We start from the raw sequence: 19,958 nt of genomic DNA, 5'->3' as shown, positions 1-19,958 counted from the left end.
ATCAAATTCAGAGTTTGTTCTGGTCTGTTGTTTTTGTGCAGAGTTCTGGTCCTTGGACTTAGAAAATTCGTTTGTATATATTGGTGTATACTATTGATTTTATTTGTACATGATTTGTATCTGTACTTATGTGTTTAATTTTGATGAAGGACCAAAACATATGGAGATTGAATACACAATCATCAAGTGTCATATAAAAAAAGGCACACTGTTCAAAGTATCTATTTTACACACATCTCATAACTTATTTCATGCATTCCAAATTTATGACAACACACTCGACCTCGGATGAGTTGAACCTCGGATAAGTCGAATACTTTGGTCCGTTACCTTCGACATCGACATAATGAGGTTCGACTGTTTATAATGTGACACATTTTTATTGTATATTATTTTTTAGGGTAAATATTTTAGAAATTTAATAGTTCTATGAGTGACATGAGTGAAGATATATTAACATTGCATATTCCTCATTTTTTAGACTGTCATGTCAGAGAAATCTTCAGGTGTGACTGCTGGACAAGGGATGGAAGGTAATTTATTGTGGAGCCTGCGACTTTTGTCACAGAAAGCTCGACATAGGTTAAGTGATCCTGCGGTGGCAGCGTTAGCTAACTTCTTAAAAGCTTTATATTTTAGAAGCTAGAAGACCTGGATGCTTCATACTTTGTATATAGATGCCTTATATCACTAAGTTTTCGTCTGTCATATGTCCATTGTTCTTGACCTCATTTTCATGGTTCAGTGACTACTTGAAAAAAGTCAACATTTTTTGTAATGTTAATTTCTTTCTTATTATGAGTAATAGGATAACTATATTTAGGAGGTGCGTACCTTGCAAGTTCCTCATGCCCATCAGACAATTTTCATTTGACCCTGACCTCATTTTATGGATCAGTGAACAAGGTTAAGTTTTCGTGGTCAAGTCCATATATCAAATACTATAAGCAGTAGGTCTACTATATTTGACATATGGTCTTCTGTAGGATGCTATATATTCATGTTTATTCGTACTCTGCAATCATGGCAATTGCAAGCAATATTCTTTTTTTTTTTTTTTTTTTTTTTTATCCAAGGCCACGGTTTTTTTATTTGTTGGTTTACGGATCCGCAGACCTGATTTTGCTGATTTTCAGAATAAAAATAAAATTGACTTTTCATGCTTTTTTATTCCCGCCGACCCTTTTAAATGCATTATCCCTGAAAAATAATTAAATTTTTCTTTATTATGAAATGAAATGCATTAATCATTAACAAAGTTGACTGTAACCCTTTCTGTTGTGAAAAATAATTCACGTTTCTAAAAATAGACAAATCAATTATAACTGACCTTGAAATGTCTTTTGCGCAAATAATTTTGTGGAACGAAACCTGTGTTTAAAACCACTTACAAAATAAGTTCGTTTCCCTTATTTGTCATCAGTCCGTAAGATGCATCATCTCAGAGAAATAGACTTGTCCAATTGTGGACAGGTGGAATACATCAATTAAAGTACTGAATATTAACAAATCATTTGAAATTTTCATGTTTCATAGATAACAAAAAATATCGATCATTGGGATAAAAACCGGATTACATGACAACTGATTAACCCGATATTGTTGTTTTTCCAGTGGTCGAGTCTATTACGTTTTTCGACACGTGTGTTGAAACTTATTTTTGTACGACGTTTTTATATTTTTTTCTTTATCAGTTTTTGTGCTTGAAGATCATTATTCACCAAGTTTTCTGGAATTGATTGAGAGCTACGCGAATCTGTTTTTCTTGTTTGTGAAATGACGATTTAATTTCGTCTTTGTCCGTGCAACCCCCCTTTTTTACAGGAAATTATTAAACGATGTCATGCGATGTTCATGATCACTGATCAATAATATTTCAACGAACTTAATGTTAAGAAATGATGACAAAACAGCATATAAGACCAACATTTTGTTAGTAAGGTGAAATATATATTTTATTTTGCATATTTTTTCTGTTTTGAAAGATATTTTTTTTCTTTTTTTTTTCCGACCGACCGACCCGACTTTTTTATGCGAAAAATCCGTAAACCAACAAATTAAAAAACCGTGGCCCAACATATATAATATACAACAGTACAGTTATCAAACAGTTAGTTCATATATATGAATGTAATATAATACAATCTATCAGAAAATGTATAGAACTTGAAAATAGCATTTTGTTGGGATTTTATAATTGTATCTTATTAAAAAGGACATACAAAAAAAAGTCGTGCAAATTCATTTCTTTTTCAATTGCCATTTGCCAAGCTGTTACCCAGTACATCTTTCCAAAATTTATTCTTAATACTTTTCTGTAGTTGCTTTACATAGCTATTACCACAACTAAAGAATCTATCTTTATCAACATATGACAAAAATATATTTCGCTATTTACAATCGTTTTTAAAAATTCTTCTTATCCAAGTACATTTCAAAGCATTAGTGTCTTGTGTACAATTTGGAGTTTAGTATGGTGTTCATTATCACTGAACCAGTAAACATTTGTTTAGGGGCCAGCTGAAGGACGCCTACGGGTGCGAGAATTTCTCGTTGCATTGAAGACCTGTTAGTGACCTTCTGCCATGTCTGCTGTTGTCTGCTCTATGGTCGGGTTGTTGTCTCTTTGGCACATTCCCCATTTCCATTCTCAATTTTATTTTTTACAGAGTTTGTCTTTAGTGCCATGTGGAGACAGTAGAGTGCCTCCCCGTGCTTTAGGTTTATGCTCTTATAATATACTAGATTATGGAGTGTGTGTCCGAGCGAGAACTTCTCTAGTTCATTACTTTAGGAATATTTATCAAAAAGTAGTACTTCAATATTCAGCCCCTTTCTACTATTAAGTCAGAAGCCAGTCGCTACCCTGATATACCCTATCTTTTCGGGGTAATTAATACGGATAGCGTTTGACATCTTTAGCCGAACAGATTTATCATTTTTACATAACTTAATTCATTGTATGCTGGTTCACGTTCTGGACACCAGTCTTTGCTCCTTTCTAATATTATTCACAAACAAAAAACAAATATGAAGCTTAGAAATGGAAAAATATTAAATACTAAACTCGTTCAAAGGGTATCTACACGTCTCAATCTTCAAAATTGCTTATCTAAAAATACAACTATCGCTAATATTTTTAACAATAAAAATCGTGGTTACCCTTCCATCGATAAGTGTCATGCCAAAAAACGACTTACATGTCCCCGTCTTTCCACCAACAATACGGTAAGGTCCACATTTAATGGTCGCACATTTTCTTTAAAATTTGAAACTGATATAACTTGAAAAACAAACAGTCCTATTTATTTACTCACATGAAACAAACCGGGATGCGGTATTCAGTACGTAGGTGAAACTGGACGGTATTTATCTAAACGCACTCAAGAACATCTGTATCGTTTTAATATTTAGCAGTTCAACCTTTGGAAGTAGTAAATAAGCAGCCTGGTGAATCTCATTCAAAGTTTGTACGATCACGGAAAATAATTGAATTAAATTGGATTAAAAAATTACAGACAGTCTACCCTCTCTATCTCAATGATAATATCATGGGAATTGGCAATATATCAAGAACCAATTCTGTTAACATTTTGGATATTGTTTCTAAAACTGTTCGAAAAAACCGCTCTCATGGTCGTAGAAAAAATCACAATCAAAGAAAATTTCGGACAAATCATACCAATAAAATCTTTGGACTCTTTTTTTAATTCAGTAATAAACATTGTTGATATACGTATTCAACATTTTAAAGAACATTTTACTCTTAAAAATAACCACAATAAACCTATTTCTCGTACCAAGCATAAACTAAAAGAACTAGCCAAGGGTTTTGTTTTTGTCCCGGCCGATAAAGCTGCTAATAATATTATTATTGTTTGATGTAAATTTCACATTGAGGTTCTACAAAAAGAAATCACCAATTCACCAACATTCCAACTGACTCCATTTTCAGAAAACGACATCTGTAACAAACATAAACTTTTAGCTACCGCTTTACAAGCAGAACCAAAAACAATGAAAGTCCCAACTATATATGTATTGGCTTCCGAAACTACACAAAACACCTTACAAATATAGATTTATTTCGTCTTCAAGCCATTGTTCCACTACTAAATTATCTATTCTTCTTACCAGTACACTTGGTACAATCAAAAACCTGATAATAAATTGTTCAAATAAAGCCTTCGAAAATAGTGGAATTAATTACTTTTGGAGTGTCAAAAACTCGTTGGAAGTACTTGATAAATTGCATGCTTATATTGGTGATTTTGAATCTGTTCAAAGTTTTGATTTTTCTACCCTATATACCACATTGCCTCACATTCTCATTAAGAAAAAATTCACACACCTAATTAAATGGGCATTTAAAGAGTCAGAATGTGAATATATATGTTCAAACTCTTTTAGGTCATTTTTTAGTAGCAATAAACAAAAAAACTATGTCAATTGGACATGCTTTGATACTATATCTGCTTTTGAATTTTTACTAGATAACATTTTTGTTCGCTTTGGAGATTCCGTATATCGTCAGGTTATTAGCTCACCTGGCCCGAAGGGCCAAGTGAGCTTTTCCCATCACTTTGCGTCCGGCGTCCGGCGTCGTCGTCCGTCGTCCGGCGTCCGTCGTCCGTCGTCGTCGTCCGTCGTCGTTAACTTTTACAAAAATCTTCTCCTCTGAAACTACTGGGCCAAATTAAACCAAACTTGGCCACAATCATCATTGGGGTATCTAGTTTAAAAAATGTGTGGCGTGACCCGGCCAACCAACCAAGATGGCCGCCATGGCTAAAAATAGAACATAGGGGTAAAATGCAGTTTTTGGCTTATAACTCAAAAACCAAAGCATTTAGAGCAAATCTGACATGGGGTAAAATGGTTTATCAGGTCAAGATCTATCTGCCCTGAAATTTTCAGATGAATCGGACGACCTGTTGTTGGGTTGCTGCCCCTGAATTGGTAATTTTAAGGAAATTTTGCAGTTTTTGGTTATTATCTTGAATATTATTATAGATAGAGATAAACTGTAAACAGCAATAATGTTCAGCAAAGTAAGATTTACAAATAAGTCAGCATGACCGAAAAGGTCAGTTGACCCCTTTAGGAGTTATTGCCCTTTATAGTCAATTTTTAACCATTTTTCGTAAATCTTAGTAATCTTTTACAAAAATCTTCTTCTCTGAAACTACTGGGCCAAATTAAACCATACTTGGCCACAATCACAATTGGGGTATCTAGTTTAAAAAATGTGTGGCGTGACCCGGCCAACCAACCAAGATGGCCGCCACAGCTAAAAATAGAACATAGGGGTAAAATTCAGTTTTTGGCTTATAACTCAAAAACCAAAGCATTTAGAGCAAATCTGACGGGGTAAAACTGATTATCAGGTCAAGATCTATCTGCCCTGAAATTTACAGATGAATCGGACAACCTGTTGTTGGGTTGCTGCCCCTGAATTGGTAATTTTAAGGAAATTTTGCTGTTTTTGGTTATTTATCTTGAATATTATTATAGATAGAGATAAACTGTAAACAGCAATAATGTTCAGCAAAGTAAGATTTACAAATAAGTCAACATGACTGAAATGGTCAGTTGACCCCTTTAGGAGTTATTGCCCTTTATAGTCAATTTTTAACCATTTTTTGTAAATCTTAGTAATCTATTACAAAAATCTTCTCCTCTGAAACCACTGTGCCAAATTAAACCAAACTTGGCCACAATCATCATTGGGGTATCTAGTTTAAAAAATGTGTGGCGTGACCCGGTCAACCAACCAAGATGGCCGCCACGGCTAAAAATAGAACATAGGGGTAAAATTCAGTTTTTGGCTTATAACTCAAAAATCAAAGCATTTAGAGCAAATCTGACATGGGGTAAAATTGTTTATCAGGTCAAGATCTATCTGCCCTGAAATTTTCAGATGAATCGGACGACCTGTTGTTGGGTTGCTGCCCCTGAATTGGTAATTTTAAGGAAATTTTGCTGTTTTTGGTTATTATCTTGAATATTATTATAGATAGAGATAAACTGTAAACAGCAATAATGTTCAGCAAAGTAAGATTTACAAATAAGTCAACATGACTGAAATGGTCAGTTGACCCCTTTAGGAGTTATTGCCCTTTATAGTCAATTTTGAACCATTTTTCGTAAATCTTAGTTATCTTTTACAAAAATCTTCTCCTCTGAAACTACTGGGCCAAGTTCATTATAGATAGAGATAATTGTAAGCAGCAAGAATGTTCAGTAAAGTAAGATTTACAAACACATCACCATCACCAAAACACAATTTTGTCATGAATCCATCTGCGTCCTTTGTTTAATATTCACATAGACCAAGGTGAGCGACACAGGCTCTTTGGAGCCTCTAGTTGGAATTCTAATGGGGACTAACTGTGCACCACTTATTGCGGACCTGTTTTTGTATTGCTATGAGTTACAATTTATGACAAAAATCAGCAAAGACCCATCGAAACAACATCTGATACACAAATTTAATAATACTTTTAGATATTTGGATGATATTTTAGCTCTCAATAATGACGACTTCAGTATGTATACTAAAGAAATTTATCCTGTTGAACTTACTTTAAATAAAGCTAATACTAACAATGACCACTGCCCTTTCCTCGATCTTGATATATATATCATTAATGGAAAGCTTAATACTAAAATTTATGATAAAAGAGATGATTTCTCATTTCCTATCGTTAATTATCCATTTTTAGCTCACCTGGTTGAAAGGCCAAGTAAGCTTTTCTCATCACTGGGCATCCAGCGTCCGTCGTCCGTCGTCGTCCTGCGTTAACTTTTCAAAAATCTTCTCCTCTGAAACTACTAAGCCAAATTTAACCAAACTTGGCCACAATCATCATTGGGGTATCTAGTTTAAAAAATGTGTCAGGTGACCCAGCCAACCAACCAAGATGGCCGACATGGCTAAAAATAGAACATAGGGGTAAAATGCAGTTTTTGGCTTATAACTCAAAAACCAAAGCATTTAGAGCAAATCTGATAATGGGTAAAATTGTTCATCAGGTCAAGATCTATCTGCCTTAAAATTTTCAGATGAATCGGACATTCCGTTGTTGGGTTGCTGCCCCTGAAATGGTAATTTTAAGGAAATTTTGCTGTTTTTGGTTATTCTCTTGAATATTATTATAGATAGAGATAAACTGTAAACAGCAATAATGTTCAGCAAAGTAAGATCTACAAATAAGTCAACATGACCAAAATGGTCAGTTGACCACTTTAGGAGTTATTGCCCTTTATAGTCAATCTTTAACCATTTTTGGTAAATCTTAGTAATCTTTTAGAAAAATCTTCTCCTCTGAAACTACTGGGCCAAATCTAACCAAACTTGGCCATAATCATCATTGGGGTATCTAGTTTAAAAAAATGTGTCGGGTGACCGGGCCAACCAACCAAAATGGCCGCCATAGCTAAAAATAGAACATAGGGGTAAAATGCAGTTTTTGGCTTATAACTCAAAAATCAAATCATTTAGAGCAATCCTGTCATGGGGGTAAAATTGTTAATCAGGTCAAGATCTATCTGCCCTGAAATTTTCAGATGAATCGGACAATCTGTTGTTGGGCTGCTGTCCCTACATTGGTAATTTTAAGGAAGTTTAACTGTTTTTGGTTGTTATCTTGAATATTATTATAGATAGAGATAAACTGTAAACAGCAATAATGTTCAGCAAACTAAGATCTACAAATAAGTCAACATGACCAAAATGGTCAGTTGACCACTTTAGGAGTTATTGCCCTTTATAGTCAATTTTTAACCATTTCGTAAATCTTAGTAATCTTTTAGAAAAATCTTCTCCTCTGAAACTACTTGGCCAAATTTAACCAAACTTGGCCATAATCATCATTGGGGTATGTAGTTTAAAAAATGTGTCCGGTGACCCGGCCAACCAACCAAGATGGCCACCATGGCTAAAAATAGAATATAGAGGTAAAATGCAGTTTTTGGCTTATAACTTAAAAATCAAAGCATTTAGAGCAATCCTGTCAGGGGTAAAATTGTTCATCAGGTCAAGATCTATCTGCCCTAAAATTTTCAGATGAATCGGACATTCCATTGTTGTGTTGCTGCCCCTGAAATGGTAATTTTAAGGAAATTTTGCTGTTTTTGGTTATTATCTTGAATATTATTATAGATAGAGATAAACTGTAAACAGCAATAATGTTCAGCAAAGTAAGATCTACAAATAAGTCAACATGACCAAAATGGTCAGTTGACCGCTTTAGGAGTTATTGCCCTTTATAGTCAATTTTTAACCATTTTTCGTAAATCTTAGTAATCTTTTAGAAAAATCTTCTCCTCTGAATATATACTAGGCCAAATTTAACCAAACTTGGCCATAATCATCATTGGGGTATCTAGTTTAAAAAATGTGTCCAGTGACCCTGCCAACCAACCAAGATGGCCACCATGGCTAAAAAGAGAACATAGGGGTAAAATGCAGTTTTTGGCTTATAACTCAAAAACCAAAGCATTTAGAGCAATCCTGTCATGGGGTAAAATTGTTTATCAGGTCAAGATCTATCTGCCCTGAAATTTTCAGATGAATCGGACAATCCGTTGTTGGGTTGCTGTCCCTACATTGTTAATTTTAAGGAAATTTTACTGTTTTTAACCAGATTTTTGTGACAAAAATGTCGGTCATTGATTTGGGGATGTACGTCAGGCGGCCAATCGGGCAACCGGTCGGGGGGGGGGGCAATCAAATTTTGTCCGTGCATTAACTCATGAACCGTTCAACCAAAGCTTTTAAAATTTTGATATGTTGTTACTGACAACTAAATGAAGGTCAAGTTCAATAATGACGATTTTGACTTTTACCGTTCAGGAGTTATGGTTCTTGAAAGATTGAAAATGGAGTTTTCAGTCGTGTCCGTGCATTTACGCATGAACTCTTCTACCAAAGCTTCCCAAATTTTTATATGTTGTTACTGATGACTAAATGGAGGTCAAGTTCAATAATGACGATTTTGACTTTTACCGTTCAGGAGTTATGGTTCTTGAAAGATTGAAAAATGGAGTTTTCAGTCGTGTCCGTGCATTTACGCATGAACTGTTCTACCAAAGCTTCCCAAATTTTTATATGTTGTCACTGATGACAAAATGGAGGTCAAGTTCAATAATGAAGATTCTGACTTTTACCGTTCATGAGTTATGGTTCTTGAAAGATTGTAAAATGGCGTTTCCATTCACGCTGTTGCATTTACTCGTGAACCATTCAATCTAAGCTTTTCAAATTTTTATATGTTGATACTGATGACAAAATGGAGGTCAAATTTGATTTTGACGATTTTCACTTTCACCATTCATCAGTAATGGTTCTTGTGATATTGCCAGGACACAAATAAATGTTAATAAATCTGGTTTGCTGTCGTTGTGACAGCCTCTTCTTGGTTGTTATCTTGAATATTATTATAGATGAGATAAACTGTAAACAGCAATAATGTTCAGCAAAGTAAGATCTACAAATAAGTCAACATGACCAAAATGGTCAGTTGACCACTTTAGGAGTTTAATTGCCCTTTATAGTCAATTTGTTACCATTTTCGTAAATCTTAGTTATCTTTTAGAAAAATCTTCTCCTCTGAAACTACTGGGACAAATTTTACCAAACTTGGCCACAATCATCATTGGGGTATCTAGTTTAAAAAATGTGTCCGGTGACCCAGCCAACCAACCAAGATGGCCACCATGGCTAAAAATAGAACATAGGGGTAAAATGCAGTTTTTGGCTTATAACTCAAAAACCAAAGCATTTAAAGCAAATCTGACATGGGGGTAAGATTGTTTATCAGGTCAAGATCTATCTGCCCTGAAATTTTCAGATAAATCGGACAACCCGTTGTTGGGTTGCTGCCCCTGAATTGGTAATTTTAAGGAAATTTTGCTGTTTTTGGTTATTATCTTGAATATTATTATAGATAGAGATAAACTGTAAACAGCAATAATGTTCAGCAAAGTAAGATTTACAAATAAGTCAACATGACCAAAATGGTCAGTTTACCACTTAAGGAGTTATTTCCCTTTATAGTTAGTTTTAAACCATTTTTCGTAAATCTTAGTAATCTTTTACAAAAATCTTCTCCTCTGAAAGTACTTGGCCAAATTAAACCAAACATGACCACAATCATCATTGGGGTATCTAGTTTTAAAAATGTGTGACCTGACCCGGCCAACCAACCAAGATGGCCGCCACGGCTAAAAATAGAACATATAGGGTAAAATTCAGTTTTTGGCTTATAACTCAAAAACCAAAGCATTTAAAGTAAATCTGACATGAAGTAAAATTGTTTATCAGGTCAAGATCTATCTGCCCTGAAATTTTCAGATGAATCGGACAACCCGTTGTTGGGTTGCTGCCCCTGAATTGGTAATTTTAAGGAAATTTTGCTGTTTTTGGTTATCTTGAATATTATTATAGATAGAGATAAACTGTAAAAAGCAATAAACGTCGGCAAAGTAAGATCTACAAATAAGTCAACATGACCGAAATGGTCAGTTGACCCCTTTAGGAGTTATTGCCCTTTATAGTCAATTTTTAATCATTTTTCGTAAATCTTAGTAATCTTTTACAAAAATCTTCTTCTCTGAAACTACTGGGCCAAGTTCATTATAGATAGATATAATTGTAAGCAGTAAGAATGGTCAGTAAAGTAAGATGTACAAACACATCACCATCACGAAAACACAATTTTGTCATGAATCCATCTGCGTCCTTTGTTTAATATTCACATAGACCAAGGTGAACGACACAGGCTCTTTAGAGCTTCTAGTTTATGTAATAAGGACATACCAAACCAATTTCATTTTTGAGGGAAAAAGTAGTATAAATTACAACAGTCACAAAAATCATAACTTTTTTTTGGTTTGAAATGTCCTTCTGGGGGGATTCCCTGTTTTTCCAACCTAAAAACACCCTAAATTCCCAATATTGGACTTTCATGCTTTTTGAGGGTTGAATTAACTATTTATCACACATATCATAATATGTGTAAATCGAGATATTGATCAAAAAGCATTTTAATTATTTGTTTTTATAGTAAATTCTATTCTGTCGGCACTTTTTGAAATTGGCCCTTCTGTGAAAAAAAATCCATGGCATATTGGCCCTACCTTTTTGCAGCAATACATTAACATTAATTATTGAATGCGGTATTTTCCAGGTTGAGTCGAAAATGCTGTAATTGTACAAATTATTAAAGAGTGAACTAACAATAATTTAAAAATAAATTTGAAATGAGACACACAAATTGAAAATATCGCAATTGTCGTTGCAGTAGCTAGATTAGGACAATTGCCGAAAAAAGTCAGCAATACTTTGTGTTTGGAAAGGTGCAATCAACCATGGAGCATGTTAGCATGTTTATGCTTAGACATACTTTCTCTCTTTTGTTTTGTTTTAAAGAGAATGAAGAAATACAGCGGACGGGTGTTTTTGAGCTACATGTATTTGTTCTTCATAAAATTTCACTTGCCGTTCGGTATAATTTTGAAATCATTTATTTTTCCTCGATAGGATAAATACTTTTGTCTACGTTTTTTGGTGTGAATAGAAAAAAATCACAATTATTCGAGAACAAGTATAAAAAAAAAATTGAAAATATTTTGGTTGTATATTGGTATCACGTTGGCGTCGTCGTCGTCGTCCGAATAGAAATCTATGAAGGTTGGGATTGATTTTGGGAGTTTTTAGCATTTTCTTGGTTTTCGCACTATAACTTTAGTTAAAGTAAATAGAAATCTATGAAATTTTGACACAAGGTTTATGACCACAAAAGGAAGGTTGGTATTGATTTTGGGAGTTGAGGTCCCAACAGTTTAGGAATATGGGGCCAAAAAGGGGCCCAAATAAGCATTATTCTTGGTTTTTGCACCATAACTTTATTATAAGTAAGGCCTCACTTAAAAATATTTTGGTTTGCCCAAACCCGACCCAAAGGTTGGGAAAGTGGGTAGGTAGGTAGGCATTTTCTTTTTTTTCAAATATCAGATGTTTATTAGCCTTCATGCCTATTTGATTAAAAAAAACTTCTTCAAATCAGGACAATAAAAGAATTTGAGTAGGCAGCTTTTTTCTAGGTAGGTAGCGTTTGAACAAACAAACCTATTATTTATTATGGCATAAATATAGAAATCTATGAAATTTAAACACAAGGTTTATGACTATAAAAGGAAGGTTGGGTTTGATTTTGGGAGTTTTGGTCCCAACAGTTTAGGAATAAGGGGCCCAAAGGGTCCAAAATTGAACTTTGTTTGATTTCATCAAAAATTGAATAATTGGGGTTCTTTGATATGCCAAATCTAACTGTGTATGTAGATTCTTAATTTTTGGTCCTGTTTTCAAATTGGTCTACATTAAAGTCCAAAGGGTCCAAAATTAAACTAAGTTTGATTTTAACAAAAATTGAATTCTTGGGCTTTTTTGATATGCTGAATCTAAACATGTACTTAGATTTTTAATTATGGGCCCAGTTTTCAAGTTGGTTCAAATCAGGATCCAAAATTATTATATTAAGTATTGTGCAATAGCAAGAAATTTTCAATTGCACAGTATTCAGCAATAGCAAGAAATCTTCAATTGCACAGTATTGTGCAATAGCAAGAAATTTTCAATTGCACAGTATATTGCAATAGCAAGAAATCTTCAATTGCACAGAATTGTGCAATAGCAAATATTTTCAATTGCACAGTATTAATGCGCAATAGCAAGAAATATCTAATTGCACAATATTGTACAACAGCAAGAAATTTTCAATTGGAGTTATCTTTCTCTGTCCAGAATAGTAGTTGAATCAACTTAAATCATTGTTTTATACAATATACAATGTATATTCACTTTTACTACCAACTGATAAATTAAAACAATCTTTACCATTCAGTGATAACAAGCACTTTATTTTACATTTGAATATTTTATGATGTATTTAAATGAGTAGTTATTGTTGCAAACTCCATTAGAAATTTGAATTGAGATCAGTTTTGGAAAAAGGGAAAGGGGGATGTGAAAAAAAAATGAGGGGGGGGGTGATAAATTTTTATCATTTCAGATTTCATAAATAAAAAGAAAATGTCTTCAAACATTTTTTTGAGAGGATTAATATTAAATAGCATAGTGAATTGCTCAAAGGCAAAAAAATTACTTTAAGTTCATTAGACCACATTCATTCTGTGTCAGAAACCTATGCTGTGTCAACTATTTAATCACAATCCAAATTTAGAGCTGAATCCAGCTTGAAAGTTGTGTCCATACTTGCCCCAACCGTTCAGGGTTCAAGCTCTGCGGTCGTTTAAAGCTGCGCCCTGGGGAGCATCTGGTTGTATTTTGATATGACCCCTTGTTTTTGTCACCTAAAGTGTTATCCTAGGTATACAACTAGTTTCCGCAAATGTCTAATTGGACATTAGTTCTTTTTTCACATTTTCCATAAAGTCCTTTCTAAGATCTTGTTTATCCTTTCTTACTCGCCCCACTGGCCAATCGGTCCATACTATATCGCCACTTTATGAAATAATCGCCTAACTCTTGTAACCGACTCGCCCAACTTTAAAAAAAGTGTAAAATCAAATTGAACAATCAGTCTGACAACTCATTTATTTAACGAAAAGGGTTTAAACCCCACTGAGTAAAGGTTTTCCAACTTGCCCTAGTTATAAACATATCTTGCTTCCTTTAAATATGTTAAATTTCTGATAGTTCTTATCCAGTCGTCCAGGTGAAGTGGTATGTGTCGTGGCTTGATATGCTAAAGGTCTTGAGTTCGAATCCCAGCATATACACTGGATTTTTTCTACGTGAATTTTGATAGATAGTCTTCTCCGTATAATTAATTATAAGTTTTATACTGGATTTGGCATTCCCATCAAAATGTTACAGAACAAAGGAAAGCATACATAACAAAGAAACTTAAACTGGGGTGATCGGGTAGGGGTGATCCGGCTCAGATCACCCCTGTTAGAACAAAGGAGCTGGGATGTAATTTATTAGATACGTCTGAATGAGTTTGTTTACTAGGTGGTGGTTTATTCTTATCCACATAATCAAATATCAAAATAGATCCTTCTGGAAAAATCTTTTACAAGTCACAAAATTATTTCTGAACTATACTGACCGACATTAGAAACACAACACTAGATGATTCTTTTTATACGCCCGTTTACGGGACGTATTATGGTATACTGTTGTTTGTCTTCAACATGTCGGACATTAACTCAAAAGAGCTTTGACCAATTTGCATAAGACTTTGGAGAATTGTTTATATCTATTGACGTGAGCTCCCTTTGGTGTTTTATTTGTTTTAGATTTTACGTTTCCGAGTTACGGGGTTTTATTTAATAAAAAAGGTGATTTTCCAGTTTTTCACAAAAAAACTCAATAATGCTTTCAGCAGTTCTTTGGTGATTGTTTATATCTATTGATGTAAGCTCCGTTTAGAATTTTATAAATTTTACATCTTACATTTCTGAGTTATGGGGTTTTATTCATTAAAAAAGGGGGATTTTCCAGTTTTCGGACAATAACTTAAAAATTCTGTCAGCAATTGTCATGACACTTTGGGGAATTGTTTATATCTATTGATCATGTTGATGTAAGCTCCCGTTTGATTTTCATAAATTTCTAATATGACATTCAGAATTAATGTAACTTTATTTGTTGAGTCTGACAACAGATTTACTAAGTATTGAACAACAGCACAGTGTATAACACAACAGCAAGACATCTTTAATTCATATAACCAATATCAAGTTCTTTGACTACATTTATTCAGAAATCTATAATATGTCAAATATTAAATTACAATCCAAATTCAGACCTGTATCAAGCTCGAATATTAGGTGGGGGTGGGGGGAGTCAATTAACAACAGCATGGTGTATTGAATAAAAGCAAAAAAAATAATATTAAATCAAAGCATATAACCAATTCTAAGTTCTTCATGTACTTTGACTAGTTATTCTGTGTCAGAAACCTATTATGTGTCAAATATTTAATTACAAGTTGCTGTACTGTAAATTGTCAAGTAGAGTACACTTTGTGGATTTTAAAAGGATTATCATTTAATTCTTTAACTATCATGACTATAGTTACGTTTGATCTTTGTTACGTAAAATCATTCTTTAAATTTAACTATGTGGCAAAAGTGAATGATGAAGAATTGATAAGATGTATTTTTTTTCAAAGAATTAACTGAAGATAAAATTAGTTTAAAAAGATTTTCAATTAAATGCAAGTCCTTGAGTATGTCAGACACAGCGTGTACAATAAAAATCAATTGTGCTACTCGTGCTGACTCAATCTGTTTGGTAAAGCGAGATGTGTTACCGGGAAAAAACTGTGTGACTTGTAGAATTGTGTAACAAGAGCCTGACTGAAAGGCCTCTTGTTATTGAAACTGTGTGATGCACCTGATCACACAATGAAAGAATACACTGATTGACAATGATAACTCTGGGTCTTAAACTCTGGTACAAACCAGCGCTTAAGACTCTTGAACTCGCGACGAATAATTCAGTAATTCAGCATGGAATACTTTTATTTCCGATGGACAGCGGTCAGTGTAAAGTCCTCAGTCCAATCTTATTTATTAAAATTGTAAACAAGTATTTATACACCATTGAATTGACAAGTATAAACATAACAAAAAAATCCATCTGAGTGATATTGTTCACTGTAAAGTTTATACTATTTATAAAACTTAGAAGAATGAATGTGAATTAATGGTGTGATTATGACAATCAACTCCAGTTTTTGGTGGGGTTCGTGTTGCTCAGTCTAGGTTTCTGTGTTATGTTTTGTGTGTTATTGTTTGTCCTTTGGTCTTCTTTTTTTGCCATTACATTGTCAGTTTATTTTTGACTTGTGAGTTTCAATGTCCCTTTGGTATCTTTCGCCTTTCTTTAGGAAACATACATTTATAAATATTGTAAATGTCACTTATTAGGTAACAAATTAAAATATGTCACTCAATCTACCAAATGAGGATTTCAAATTAACACATCAAAACATGTTGATTAAAAGTTATGGATACGAAATGTAAATAGAAACCAAAATATAGAATAAATAATTAAACAACAAAATGAATTTTAGTCCAAAATGTCAGAGTTTAAAGTAAAAGTCAAAATTAATTAGAGAAGTATCCTTTTTGTCGGCCACATATGTATAAATAAACAAACAAATGTGTTTGTTTGTGCAAGAGTTATTAATACAAAGCTATGTACATGATGTAAGTTTGGAGGCATTGACTTCATAGATACATCATTAAATGGAATTGTGATTACTGTCATACAAGTTTGAGGCTTGACACACTTGACACCTGGCTCCCTCCACTTCTTGTATTCAATTGTGATTACTGTCATTCAAGTTTGAGGCTTGACGCACTTGACACCTGGTTCCTAGCCTCCACTTGTATTCAATTGTGACTACTGTCATACAAGTTTGAGGCATGACACACTTGACACCTGGCTCCCTCCACTTCTTGTATTCAATTGTGACTACTGTCATACAAGTTTGAGGCTTGACACACTTGACACCTGGCTCCCTCCACTTCTTGTATTCAATTGTGACTACTGTCATACAAGTTTGAGGCTTGACACACTTGACACCTGGTTCCCTCCACTTCTTGTATTCAATTGTGACTACTGTCATACAAGTTTGAGGCTTGACACACTTGACACCTGGTTCCCTCCACTTCTTGTATTCAATTGTGATTACTGTCATACAAGTTTGAGGCGTGACACACTTGACACCTGGCTCCCTCCACTTCTTGTATTCAATTGTGACTACTGTCATACAAGTTTGAGGCTTGACACACTTGACACCTGGCTCCCTCCACTTCTTGTATTCAATTGTGACTACTGTCATACAAGTTTGAGGCGTGACACACTTGACACCTGGTTCCCTCCACTTCTTGTATTCAATTGTGACTACTGTCATACAAGTTTGAGGTTTGACACACTTGACACCTGGTTCCATCCACTTCTTGTATTCAATTGTGCATATACAAAGTCAGGTTAATACAAGTCAATCGTCAATAGTTTGAAGAGTTTTCACCGAATAATTCTAGTATATATTAACATTGATTATTAGAATTGACTATAAAAGTTAATATTGATAAGGTCTATGCTTTTCTAAAAGGGAAATACCTTACTATATTTCTTCTTATTGCTAATATTCTGCTGCCGAATTTTGACACAATTTCCCTCCGTAACCGTAAGACACCACCATCAGGTTCACACTTAATAATGTTATCACAAATAGCTATCTGGATCTCACCCTGTCAGTCTCAAAATTTTGTCAGTCCAGAGTTATCTGCCCAAAACCCAAACCAAAAAATCTTGTTAGTAAATAAATGTCTTAACTGTCATAGGAAGACCAAAACCGATGAGTGAAATTTGTTCAAGAACTCACCCAGTGACTTTAATTTATTTAAACCGAAAAGATTCAAAGACTCCTTGGTTGGGTTATGCCTCTTTGAAAATTAAACAAAGTCAATTGGCCACTCTAAATCAGAAACCGTAAGTCGTAGACACTTGGGATTATGTGACCTTATAGATAACTGGACATTACACAAACAACAATCAATCCATGTTTGACATAGACTTTTAATTATTTGTTAATGAAAAATATTGAAAGCAAACTTTTAAATTGGTTAACAAATCTTTATTAAACTTAGACTTCATGATATTTTTATAGAAAAAGTTATAATTACAGATCCAATCCACACACAGACAAAGTCCACTATGTTAAACAGGTTACTTGGCAGTGGAACGTATGTTTCCTATGACATGCGCTGTATGGTAACAGGCCAGTTCGCGGTCGGAAAATCGAGTCTTGTCAAGATCTTAGCTGGTGATGTCGTCCCAGAGGGAAGACATCCTACTGATGGGATTTCCCTACTAGAAGGTCGCTGTGGCCTTGATGTTGAGACTAGAAGCTGGATTTATATTGATCCAGGTAGGAATATCTACAACATTAAAACTTTTCATTTATATTTGAATACCTCTTTGGTATCTCCACCTCTCTATTAGCTTCAGAATCTTTATAACTTGAAAAGACAAAGAAATTTTTTCCTTCACATAGATCATGTAGAAAAAACCTGCGGCTTATTGAACGAATTCAACGGTAATATGAACTTAACACTATTGTTGGGATTGGTGAATATAGTTTCTCTTATGATTTAAACAAAATTCTAGTCTGATATTCAGAGATATTGTCCTTTTATCATGTTAATGGTCATATTTTTGGCAATTTTTATATGCCTTAACCGGCTTAAGATATTGTTGTGCATTTTTTTTCTACAGGGCCGTTATATGGACTTCTGATAAAAAAACAAAAAACTTCTGCATATAATATTTGATTCTTACAGCAAGTTCAAAAGGATATACTATAATGTACTCATTGCATAGCTCTTTATTAGTACCCTACCGACGGAGTCGAAAGGAACTTCAGGTTGCACTCTGTTTGTCTGCCTGTCCATCGATCAGTCCGGCAAATCAGTTTTCCACACTTTTTATGCCCCAGCTGTTGTGAAGGGCGTACATCCCAAAATTGATTTCTGTTCTCTTACTTAGGGGGCATTAAGTTTTAGCCTTGTCCATCTGTACGTACATTTTTTGTACGTACATCCATACGTCTCAAAATTGGTTTCCATTCTCTTACTTTAGTTTGCTTCAACCAAATGTTATGAAACTTTATATACACAATGCATATTACCACAAAACACAGATCAAGTTTTAATTTTGGTGACGTCACTTTTACCGTTCTAGAGTTGTGCCCCTTTTACAATTGGAAAAATTCCTGAAATATATGTGTCGGTTATCAGTTAAACTTTAGTTTGCCTCCAAATGTTATGAAACTTATGCACAATGCTTATTACCATAAAACTCAGATCAAGTACAAATTTGGGTAGCGTCACTTTTACAGTTCTTGAGTTATATCCCTTTCTAACGTTATATGCAAACAGGGGCATCATCTGTGTCCCATGGGTACATTCCTCCATTTATCTAATCCATGCTTGAATATATTGATTGGCTATTTGGTGTATAGTTTTATCATGACAAGTTACAGATCAAGTTTGAATTTTGTTCCGGTCTGAAGATTTTTTGCAGAGTTATGGTCCTTTGACTTACAAAATTCACTCAAATAATCAGTTTTCAGCACTAATTTTCGTCATGCTTGAAGGTATTGATTTGTTAATTGGTATATAGTTTTATCATGACAAGTTACAAATCAAGTTTAATTTGTTTTTCAGTCTAATGATTGAGTGCAGATTAATAAATGGTCCTTGGACTTATTGACTTGATATTTGTTAAATAAGTTTACATTATGACAAGTTATAGATCAAGTTAGAATTTTGTTTCAATACAATGAATTTTTAACTGGTAAGGGACTATGTATTGCCATGCAATACTCACAGAATGCTTGTTAGCTATAAACTTGGAGTTTATCGTCTGTTTATCTGACTGCCGTTCTGTCTGTATTTTTTTTTAAAATATTTCTTCTTCTTAAACTGAACTTAAATTATACCTGAGGCTTCTAGCTTCAAATTCATTCCTAAATTTCCTGCTCAAAGTTAAAACACAGGAATAAAACAGACAAAATGGTAGTTTTTGTTGTCGAGCCTGCAACTTTTGTTGCAGAAAGCTCGACATAGGGATAGTTATCCAGCGGTGGCTACGGCGGCGGCGTTAGCTCACTTCTTAAAAGCTTTATATTTTAGGAGGTGGAAGACCTGGATGCTTCATACTTTGTATATAGATGCTTCATGTTACGAAGTTTCCGTCAGTCACATGTCCAATGTCCTTGACCTCATTTTCATGGTTCAGTGACCACTTGAAAAAAAAGTTCAAATTTTTTGTAATGTTGAATTCTCTCTTATTATAAGTAATAGGATAACTATATTTGATATATGCGTACCTTGCAAGGTCCTCATGT

The 19,958-nt window shown here is 34.1% G+C and overlaps 1 protein-coding gene across 1 annotated transcript in view; it reads left to right on the top strand.

Annotated features, from left to right (window-relative positions):
• Positions 1-19,958, top strand: part of LOC139497248 (uncharacterized) — an 81,081-nt gene that overhangs the window by 47,199 nt on the left and 13,924 nt on the right. The window contains exons 4-5 of the mRNA XM_071285397.1: positions 482-533; positions 17,736-17,978. Coding sequence (XP_071141498.1) covers positions 482-533; positions 17,736-17,978 — 295 coding nt within the window. The remainder of the gene's footprint in view (positions 1-481; positions 534-17,735; positions 17,979-19,958) is intronic.

The sequence above is a fragment of the Mytilus edulis genome, chromosome 12, assembly GCF_963676685.1.
Source record: "Mytilus edulis chromosome 12, xbMytEdul2.2, whole genome shotgun sequence".
Taxonomy (NCBI): domain Eukaryota; kingdom Metazoa; phylum Mollusca; class Bivalvia; order Mytilida; family Mytilidae; genus Mytilus; species Mytilus edulis.
Note: the sequence above shows the minus strand (reverse complement) of the source record. Positions and strands in the feature narration are given on the sequence as shown.